The sequence below is a fragment of the Notothenia coriiceps genome, unplaced genomic scaffold, assembly GCF_000735185.1.
Source record: "Notothenia coriiceps isolate Sejong01 unplaced genomic scaffold, NC01 NC01_scaffold00023273, whole genome shotgun sequence".
In the NCBI taxonomy this organism is placed as follows: Eukaryota; Metazoa; Chordata; class Actinopteri; order Perciformes; family Nototheniidae; genus Notothenia; species Notothenia coriiceps.
This window is the reverse complement of record NW_011355974.1, coordinates 36,317-47,975: the sequence shown is the minus strand read 5'-3', so window position 1 is coordinate 47,975 and position 11,659 is coordinate 36,317. Positions and strand designations below refer to the sequence as shown.

The following is an 11,659-nucleotide window of genomic DNA, read 5'->3' as shown; positions in this document are numbered from 1 at the left end:
AAGCATCTACGCATGTTATTTTTAAGCTATAGAGTAATCACAGGGCATTGAAACATATTCTGAACCGCATTTTTTTTTTTGCACTGTAGATGAGAATAATATTTCTTTGCAAAAAACAAAACAATTCCAAGTAATATTCATCTTAGATTTATAATAATTTGTGTGTCTGGATAAGTCTGAATACTCCCCTCCCCCCACCCGCGCAAACTAAACTGTATCCTTCTCTGCAATGAAAATCGCTTCAATTCACACCAGTACTTTGCCGTACTTAGTGCCCCCCAACACTTATACCCCCATGGAACTAAGTATACGCTGTTGCCAAATGTACTAGAGCCCATTTTACTTCTGTGTGTGTGAGTGCATAATGAAAAGTATTTTGTTGTGATTACTGTGTGAAGAGCCCCATGTCAGAAATCAATGATCTTACAGTTTTCCTTGAGTGAATATATTACTATTTTGAATGTAATTTCATTAGGTTTTGCATGTTAAATGCAGTTCAGTCCAATATACGAATTTAAGACCAGCAGTGGCGGCCCAGCCCAAAGGCGCTAGGGCCGCCGCCTCCCCCTCTTCCCTACATGTTTGATTGTCATTAAAAATTAAAAATAAATATAAAAATATCTTTTTTTTATTTTTATTTTTTATTTTTAAAGAATAAGGGTAAATAATTATAATATTGATCAGTAAAATGATATAATCTACAATAAAATTCGGTAAAATAGTTTTTGTACGATGTCTGGAAAATGTATCTGGATAAGTCACATAGTTCCACTGCCTGGCCGCAGCGTATACATTACCCTCTTCTCGTCCGGGCGGTAGAAAGGGCCCTCAGCCAGAGCAGCTGGCAGCCAACAAGCGACTGTTGTATCGTAAACTATGCTGCCGAAACATAATTTTAGCCAATCAAGCGTCGTCAATCGATGCTCAAAGTGGCGCCCTTTCAGCCGCCCTGCTTGTGTCTGTGAGTTGTTAGACCTCGTATCCAATGGTGATGCTACAAGTAGGGGATGGCTGCAGGTCTAGACTCCGGTGCTAGTGGATCGCCGGAGCTGTAGATTAACATTTGCATGCTTATTGTAGTTGTAAGGGCAATGCCTGTGGCACCATGGAGCATATGTGTGGGCTGGACCTGTATTTTACAGGAAAGGAGTGATCAGAGGGTCGAGTTGTCGATTCTTGTTCAGTTTTCATCTTCCGCACCCCGTCAGACTTTGAGTTGCGCGCGCAGCTAAAGAGACGAGCTACCACGGAAACCAAACAATGGTGTAGCTGTATTAAAGTCCGAGTGGAAACAGTCGTGAGTAAATCTGATTTAGTCAGAAATCGGGAGTCTCCCGCGAAGATCGGGAGGGTTGGCAGGTATAACACACACACACACACACACACACACACACACACACACACACACACACACACACACACACACACACACACACACACACACACACACACACACACGTATTTAGTCTGTCTCCTGATTTTAAATGCCCTCAGTATGGTTTTGTCACCATTTCCATAGCCCCACCAAATATATTTTCCACCAGCCGCCACTGCTTGTCATGATATGTTTGCAGTGAAATGACTGAATTGCTGATGAAACTAGTCATCTGCAAGCATATGGCCTCATGGACTGTGATGAGAAATGTTGTAGGGCTTGGTGTATGTGCCTGTTTTTTTTTTCTTTCTCTAAAGCTATCAGATGCCAATACATAATTATTTAATCATTATTGATTTGCTTACCCTCAGCCAGCTGTTTCCACAGAAAGTCCATTTCGCTTTCAAGAGCTAATATTTTGTCCTTTGCAGCATCTAGCTTTATTTTTAAGGCATTATTATCTCTGTTTCTGCGCTTCATAGCTAGTATGGCTCTGGGAGCGGCAGAACAATCTGTAATAACAAAAACGGCAAAAATATAACATTATCTTTTCTGTAGTTATTCCACAAATAGTATGTATAGGCAGATTGTGGTTACATGCCTTTGTTTAGTGTTTTCAAAAAATGTACAATAAAATGTCAAAATTAGAGATCTAGGACCGCCTGTATTGTCGTAAAGTTGCAGACATGTCATTGATCACATTTAATACAGACTGTTGAACAGTGGCGGCTGGTGGAAAATATTTTTGGTGGGGCTATGGAAATGGTGTCAAAAACATGTGTGTGTGTGTGTGTGTCAGTCATACTTGCCAACCCTCCCGATTTTTGCGGGAGACTCCCGCATTTCTCCCGATTTCTGACAAAATCAGATTTACTCACGACTGTTTCCACTCGGACTTTAATACAGCTACACCATTGTTTGGTTTCCATGGTAGCGCGTCTCTTTAGCAGCGCGCGCAACTCAAAGTCTGAGAGGGTGAGGAAGATGAAAACTGAACAAGAATCGACAACTCGACCCTCTGATCACTCCTTTCCTGTAAAATACAGGTCCAGCCCACACATATGCTCCATTGTGCCACAGGCATTGCCCTTACAACTACAATAAGCATGCAAATGTTAATCTACAGCTCCGGCGATCCACTAGCACCGGAGTCTACACCTGCAGACACTACTGTAGCGTCACCTTGGATACGAGTCTAAACAACTCACAGACACACAGGCCAGGGCGCTGAAAGGGCGCCCTTTGAGCATCAGATCTGACGACGCTGATTGGCTGAAATTATGTTTCGGCGGCATAGTTTACAGATAGCAACAGTGAGCTTGTTGGCTGCAGCTGCTCTGGCTGAGGGCTCCTTTCTACCGCCCGGACGAGAGAGGGTAATGATACACGCTGCGGCCAGGCAGGAAACATGTGACTTATCAGTAACTTTAGACATCGTAAAACAATTTTAAACGAGATTTTATTGTAGATTATATATTTTACTGATACCAACTATATAATATTTGCCTTGTTCTTTAAAAATAAAAATAAAAAATATTATTTTTTGGAAATATATTTTTTTATTTATTTTTAATTTGTAATGACAATCAAACATGTGGGAAGAGGGGGGGCGGCGCCCCTAGCGCCCCTATGGGCCGGCCGCCACTGCTCAACACCCATATGAAACAGAACTGTAAACAGATTTTCTGTTTCTTTATAAATATTTTACAAATCACTCCCGTTTTAAAACAAACCGTTTGAGACCCACTGAGATAACTAGACTAAAGTTAATTATCTAAACACTGAGAGAGTCCTTTACTTCAAAAAAAAAAAGAAAGAAAAAAAGCTCCTTATATCCGTTAGCTAGCACCAGATGCTAACCACAACGATCTCCAGTAGATCACACACACACACACACACACACACGCACACACGCTACTCGGCCTATTATGTGCAGAATCCCTTTAAGGAGTAAAAAACGATCAATTTTTGACTTTGCTGTTAGCAAATAATTTGGCGCCCTAGCTAACAGGAAGTCACTCAAGTGTCACAAAGTAGACAGTGCAAGGGTCACTGCAGCTTCTCAGTGTCCACTGAAGGATTCCTAAATTAAGTTTCATCATTTCATAACATCAGACAGTGAGCACACACATTGAATGAGATCAATTTCTTCATTTTTTTGTAATTATTATTAAGGCTTTTAGGCTATTATTTGATAGTGATGTTGGAGATAGAAAGTAAAGAGGAATTATGTGCAGCCAAATGTTGAACCAGGGACTACACACTATTTATCTAGCTCTACTGTATGGGTATTATCTCTCATGTATGTAAGTGTTTGCCGCATATGTATTTACTCATCCACACAGTTGGCAATTGGAAAATATATACGTTTTTACAGATGGAGACCGATGTAACAACGATCTACTCAACAGCTTCAAATTGGCTTTCTTACTATTGACTTTGTGTACAAGACATTATAAATGATATAAGAATTGATCACAGTGGTAGAACATGCACATTTATAATAATAATAATAATACATGCTATTTACAGTATAGAACACTTTTCCCGGCGCTCAATAACCCTTTATAAGTAAATAAACATTTCTCTTCTGCTCTCTCTACATGTTGTAGATTATGCAGCTGCAGTTCCAACATTGATCTCATTCAATTTCATGAGGTTTGACCTTTACGTAGAAGTAAACCAGGTGCTTATTTAGACATGACACCAACAAGTTCAACTAACATCAGATCAATGTAAAGGAGAGCGTGTTTGTAAGGGGCTGTTATTGCTCAGTATAATTAGCGTTCAAATTGTTCTTAAACTGTCTTACATAGAAATGATGTGATTGTGCTTTCACCCAGAGGAAATGATATGAAGACCCTTTCATGGATACAATACACCACAGTGAGTGTGTGTGTGTGTGTGTGTGTGTGTGTGTGTGTGTGTGTGTGTGTGTGTGTGTGTGTGTGTGTGTGTGTGTGTGTTGTCCCACCTGAGAGCTCTGAGAGGGGGGATGGCTGTGACTTTGCCCACAGGTTTGGGTCCCACTGCCGGGGGCATCATGACCAGCAGGCCTGTGGAGGGTTTGGAGAGCGGGGTCCGGGCTGGACTCACTGTGGGGGAGGCTCCTCTGGCCGGGCTGAGGGGGAGGGGCCTCTGAGGGGGGAATGGGGACTGTCTGGGTTGCAGCTCAGACACTAACTAGAAGACAGTAGGAGAAATATCGATTATTGACATTTTGATGTACCAATGGGATTAAGTGTCATGGTATTATATATTATGTGACCAAAATTAAGCAAAAAATACAAGAACAGAAGTAAAAAGGAAAGAGAAAACACAAAAGTTAAAAAAATCAAAACAGACAGGGTTATCAATAAGTGGGTACAGCGCCAATACGCTACAGAACACTAAATCCCTGGCACATGCACCCAGCAGGGAGAGAACTCCAATGCATCCAGGCTGCTTGGGAATCTGTTCAGCTAGCTGGTAAGAGGAGCTTCAGTCCCACTCCACACAGGTAAAGTGGATTCAAACTACCACTACAGAAGAGATCAGATCACAGAGTGAACTCGCATGAAATATTGGATATTTGACTAAAACAAAACATAGCGATATGACTTTCAAACTCGGCTTTAAAGGTGTTTTGCGCTTCAAAGAGAAGCACTGATGAGAGGATAAATCAATGAGAAAGCAATCAGATAAAAAAACCCACAAATGTTATTAATTGTTTCTTCAGATGAAATCATGTAAGGAATTCTCTGGCAGAGAAAGTCCAGCGGTTTCTCATCAGCTCTGTGAACCTGCTAATAGTTCTGAATTACTTTTACAAATGATACATTTAGCTGCAGTCAGGAGCAATAATATGTTTTTTACAGCATGGCTTTTCGTATAAAAGGTGGCACATCTGCAGCCCCCTACCCCACACTTTTTAAACAGGAAGTATATGTTACCATGGATTCAGTGAGTAATTCCCAGGGCTACAACTTAAACCCTGTTATTTTTAAGCTTTTTTACAAATGTGTATGCTGCATTCGCTATTAGCTGTTCCTTTGTGCAGTGTTTGTGTGTTGAACTATCCCTAGATCATTTTGATACTAAAATAAGTGTAATAACTGATGATTTCAGACAATTTCTTGAGTAGTTGTATCAGTCTCAACAGGGATTCACTACAGCTGTTGAATACTCTCTAAATGGAAAAACATGGCATCTTTGGAGACAAAACTATTTAACACAAGTGAATTTGGAGTGAGCGAACGACTATGCAGTTGGAGCTCTATTTATATGTTGATCAGAAATGTGGCATTTAAGCCCTTTTCAGACTAGATATATTTGTCTAGCAGAGGTGAAGTGATTTTAACATGTTTCCCTAGAAATAAAAGCCATCAGGAGAGGAACACCACATCCTTCTCTAGATATGTAAGAATGTGGTTGTTGTACTGTCAGCTACAGGTAAGTAATGCTTTTCTCTCTTGGCTGGTGCTGCTGAATGTCCATTTCTATTACAGACCACATCCTGTCATTTTGCGATGGTTAAATGCCTTCCGAACCACTGACATAAATTATAGAGGAAGACACTGAAGCCCAAATGGAGCTTAAATCATATTATCCTATAAATATTTTCTAATTGCTCCAGTGTCAATCTGACCTAGCTGAATCCATTGTACAGAAGGCAATTTATAATCTACTGCCTTGTAGAAATACCTGAGCTCACAAAACATAGTCTGCTTTTAAGAGGCTCTTTCTGTACTGTAAGTACTCTCACTAAAATGTAGATGTATTTAACAACTGTCTGGCTGCCTGACAGCTCCCGGTGATGTCCTGTTGCTGTTGGTATTTTATTTAGTTTTTTTTACATTAAACCACGATAAATGGGAATGCCTATATAGTAGTTTTCCCTACACTTAATATCAAAAGTCAGCCTCTCGCTTAATGATAGAAGAGGTAAGAATCGGTTTCCTAAAATATATATTCTTAGTGGCTTCCTGTCTATAAGTTGTTCCATTTCTCAATTCTATTCTGGCCTTTACATTAGGTAGTATGCATTTTAGGTTATAGTTTTATAATTCAATTGTATTTGTTCACAGCTAAGAAACGGGGGAAAGATGGCCTCACCAGTGGAGATCGTGTTGGGTTCAGGGGCAGGGGTTTCTTGGGTGGGCTGAGTCTCTGTGGGGTTGCAGGGGATTTAGGTGGGGCCGTTGGGGGCTTGCTGGCTGGCAGAGGCGGGCGAACCACCTTGACATCCCGGGAACCGCCCATTGGGGACTGACTGGGTCTCAGAGGTCGCACTATGTTCACTGGCTGGGTGCCATTAGACACAGGGCCCGGTCTGAGAGGCAGGACCTCTTTGCTGGTGTGAGGAAGCTAGGACCACAACAGAGACAACAACACAACAACATCAACTTGCAAAATCTTGGAAAAGCTTGTCTACATCCAATGGACAGAAAACATAAACAACATTTAATTTATAAGCTCTAGTCTGGTTCCAGAGTGAGGTATGGTTCTGAAACGGCTCTGGTTAGATATGAAATAACCCCGTGTGGCAGTGGGGTTTGGTTAGTGCTCCGGCTGCTGGAATGTTGGAGTGGCTCAGCCGGAGACCAGACAGCTGGACAAGGATCAGGTAAACAGTTAAACAATAGTAGTATGTGGGTAACCTGGTTCTTGTCCCTACAGTAGGCAGTTGAGAATTGTGAATTGTAAAAGTAATTCTTACTTTTGGACTTTAATTAAGCCTTGATATTGTTTGATCACAACATTATTATTGGCTCCCTAAGATGGTTTTATTCTATGAGCCAATGAGATCTCTCACCATTTGTCTGATTCAAAGCCTCTCCCCACAAAGAACATTCCATACGGAGTGCCTCAAGGCTCTTTCCTGGGTCCACTACTTTCTCGACATATATTAGAACTAGGAGTCATTGTGGATGAGCACAATATTGATTTTCTTAGCAATGCAGATGAAACGCAATTCCATATAATGGAGTTGTTGTTCCTGGTGATCTCTGTGCACTTTAATGAATCTTTGACATCAATTTATGGACTAGAAAAGTTTCCTTAAACTACATTTAGAAAAAAGAAAAGACCATTGTAACTGGTCTGAATGAGCAAAGAGAGAAACTGTGCCTGCTATTTACAACGCGTAATATGAAAATTACACGTCAGACCAGAAATGTAAAATTCTTACCATCAACTCTGTCTCACCTAGAATTTAGTTTAGCTGATTTTTACTACTACTACCTTATTTGTTTACCTTATTAAATGTTATATTTATGTTAAGGATTTTACTTACTTCTTATTCTATATTTAATGTTTTTACTTTCTCTCTCTTTTCTATCCAGCAACCATATGTGTTAAAATTTAAATGTTGTGCATCTCACTTTATTACCTCGTTAAGTGTTTCTGTCATTAGTTATCATTACTAGCTGTTACGCTTACTTTACAGTAAATACATCTGAGCTTAATTTTGTTTATTAATATGTCGGATGAATTTGTACTCTTGTTATTCTTATGAAGGTGTATTCATTTTATTACCTTCTCCCTCATATTCTTTGTACCTCTCTGTACTTGTACTCTAACCTTCACCTACTAACCAATCAATTTGAAATACATATTATAGCAAGAAGGAAAAAGGGACATGAGGAAATGATGCTGAAGGCACATTGAACGAGAGTATTGCTGTGAACACTGGAGGGGGCAGCCTCTAAGTGGTAACACAATATAACAAGTTGCTGTAAAATGAGGCAATTTAATATGGAGGTCAAGGTCTATTATTCACTAAAAGACACACACACACACACACACACACACACACACACACACAACACACACACACACACACACTACTCTCTCTCTCTCTACTACACACACGACACACACACACACTCACACACACACACACACACACACACACACACACACACACACACACACACACACACACACACACACACACACACACACACACACACACACACACACTACTACTACTACTACTACTACTACTACTACGTACGTACGTAACGTAACGTAACGTAACTACTAACAACAACACACACACACCACCACCACCACACACACACACACACACACACACACACACACACACACACACACACACACACACACACACACACACACTCTCTCTCTCTACTACAACACACACACACACACACACACACACACACACACACACACACACACACACACACACACAACACTACTCACTCTACTACACAACACGACACACACACACACACACACACACACACACACACACACACACACACACACACACACACACACACACACACACACACACACACACACACACACACAACTTACCCCCTTGTGGCTGCTAGCTTTGTTGATTGGTCCGACCACCTTCAGGTGAAAGGCAGGATTCAGATGGCCGTTTTTCCCTTTCTCCACCGATGCCTCCATCCTGAGCAGAGAAATGAGGACATGAGGAAAATAAAACACAAGAAACCATCGCTCTTCTTAATGTGGCATTGATTTCAGGGCCCCGAGTGGGAAAATAGAAAGCAGAGAAGTCTATAGGAAGTTTATCATCCAGGAAGATGTGAGAGAAAATAAGGAGGTCAAAGAGGAAGCTGATAGTTTCACCTCATCAACTTGATAGCTATTAGCAAACAGACATTTTTGTTGGAGTGTTTGTGTCCATTGAATGTCCACTTGTTTCCCTTTTATCTCGGTTTTGGTCTCCACCGACTCCTAAGGAACATATGTGTCTTATTATCTAATAAATTCTCCACTATGTTAACCAGCTACTATCTAACTGTGTTCACTGCTGTTACAGGTAGTGTACAGTGGGTTTATTAGAGATGTTTACTGACAAACAGATGCCTGCTAGTGATGACGAGCTGTGAGACTGAACCAAACCGTAGAGCCATAAAACCAAAGCAATGAACAAGAGGTTAAAGGGGAACTGCAGCATTAATGTGCACTGGATTCCTCAAATTTCATACAATAGAGTGGATTAGTGCAGCTCTACAATTCAAAATGTCACAAGCTTACTAGCTATGTATATGTTCCTTCCACCATACAGTACATGTGTGGACATGTGATCTAGTAGAACAACACAGTAAACTACAGTCAACTTAAATATAAGAAGCTTCACAAAGGAAGGATTTATTGCAGGAATTAATGTGAATGAACTGGCTCTTAGCTGATTGGACAGCTTTCCAAGCATACTGGATATACTGTATGTGTGCTTAGAAAGGCCTTTTATCAGCTTGAGACACCCACTGTTCCACTGTTGAACTGTAAATGAACCCAAAGGATTGGCCATGGAACAAAACCAAAAAAAGGTTTCCAGAGCAGTTAGTGCCCTTAACCCTTGTGCCCTCCTCAGGCATTTTTGTACATTTTTCCTGACTTTTTTTTTTGATTTGGTGATCATTTCAGCTGTGTTACAGCTTTTGGCATGGATTTTTGCAAGAAGTCTTCTTTTGAGTCAAATTTTTGAAATCCATTGTCGTTTAGTCTTACATGTTTTGTGTACTCTCGTGATGCATTTTGCACCCTCTGGACCCCTTCGTGGCAAAAATGTACACTCTCATAATAACTGCTATTAAATCATCATACATCAATATTTTTTAAAACTTTTTTTTCCATGAATCACTTGAACAACTTCTAACGTGCTGAAAACTACCAAACATTCAATAAGTTTCAGGATTTTAACCCTTTAAATGCCTGTTTCATTATTTGAATTATGTTTGTATTACTATGTCTGTTATAGTTTTCACACACAGTCACAAAACGCACCCCGGTGCTTGTATGACTGTTCTGAGTTTTCTTAGTGTCCGAAATGTTTTAGAAACGGTATCCGAAGAGGCGGCTGTTGGTCGGTACTTATATTGTTAGGTGGTTGTTATTCGCTGTGGGCCAGTATTAACCCGTATTAAAGTCGGTCTTTTTCAGTCTCTTTAGTAAATCCTTTCTAGGAATAACATTAATATCTCCTCTCAGATATGACTGGTGAGCGGTAGACGTGACGCACTCTCGCCGGGTTTCGAGCTGTGGCGAGTCGTAAGTTTCGACGTTCCTCTCTACTGTTCGCTATCAACGACTGTATAGATTTTAAGGGCGAGCTTTGGACATCGATGAGAGGCGTAGCGGTTCAGTGCACCTCTCAATTTTATTCTCGTAGACTCCATTTTTCAAGCCATTTCCGCGACCTGATGTGGTCCATGGCTCCGGGTACAGAGTTACTGCTTCTGCCTTAGGTCGGAGGAAGAAGCTTCACTTCTTGGGAAAGTTAATGTTTTCCGGAAACACAGTGACTAGACCGGCAATAGATGACGGCGTGTTGGACGCGGCCGCGTCACCCGTAGCGCGCGAGACTCCGAGTCCGCTCGGCTGTTAGTGGCTGTCGTCCAATAAGTCTAAGGGGGTGCGGGCGAGCGGCGCGTGCTCGTCCGCTCGTCCCGCGCCTGCCCGGACCTTTCGAAGGCAGTGGCCCGCTACTTCCAGTGGTTGTCCGTAAACTGTCCTCAGTTTCTATCGCCCTACTACCTTCTGTGTCTCGCTCCGGTGCCGCCTCCATAAGGTGTCAGGAATTCGGTATGGCCGTTTTGGGGTAAGGGAGGAGAGAGGTGAGCGGGTGGTTTTTTTGTTATGTGTAGAGCCGCAAAAGGCGCCGCCGCCACCGCAAATCCGCCCCCTCAAAACCCGCCTCGGCCCCACGCCGTGTTCATTCCACCCATGAGTTATTCTTTGCCCCCCCCCCCGCAGAAATACAGGTGCTAGGTTTAAGGGTTGTCCTAAATTAAGCTTTTGCTTCTAGTCTTCACATGATTATCTCTCAAAACTGTAAATCCCGTTTTTCACTGTGTTTGTCGTGTTTTGTGTGTGGGTGCTCTATGTTCTGCCGTCCGGGGTGTAGTGGTGACGCCGCCGTAGAACCAGGGGAGGTTGTTTTTTCACTTTCTATACCTACATACTAACTAAAATTTATCGTTCCAACAAAACCCACACATGTAAAAACGTGTGCTTCCACAGTCTCCAATCATAGGACCTGGATGCAATTTTTTATTTACGGTCCCAGGTGTTGAGTAAAACAAACGGATTGAAACTGTGTTAGTCTAAATTATTGTGTTTAAAGGGTAGGGAGATGATAAATAATATAACTTTGTGTTAAGTAAAGAAACACCAAAAAAATTTNCCACACTTAGAGCAGAGACATCTAGCCTGTAAAAGCGGACAAAAGTGAGCGGTGAGGACCAGCTCGCTGCTGCACAAATGTCTTGGATGGAAACACCCTTGAACAAGGGTGTTTCC

At 41.5% G+C, this 11,659-nt stretch overlaps 1 protein-coding gene across 1 annotated transcript; it reads right to left on the bottom strand.

The window, feature by feature from the left end:
* Positions 1 to 3,424: 3,424 nt before the first annotated feature.
* LOC104954365 (vegetative cell wall protein gp1-like) lies at positions 3,425 to 9,896 on the bottom strand. The gene is made up of 4 exons (XM_010781456.1): positions 8,702 to 9,896; positions 6,470 to 6,721; positions 4,350 to 4,558; positions 3,425 to 3,458 (listed from the first exon to the last, which is right to left on the bottom strand). Exons 1-4 carry the CDS (start codon positions 8,798 to 8,800, stop codon positions 3,425 to 3,427), a joined length of 594 nt encoding a protein of 197 aa, XP_010779758.1. The 5' UTR covers positions 8,801 to 9,896.
* Between the last annotated feature and the right edge of the window lie 1,763 nt (positions 9,897 to 11,659).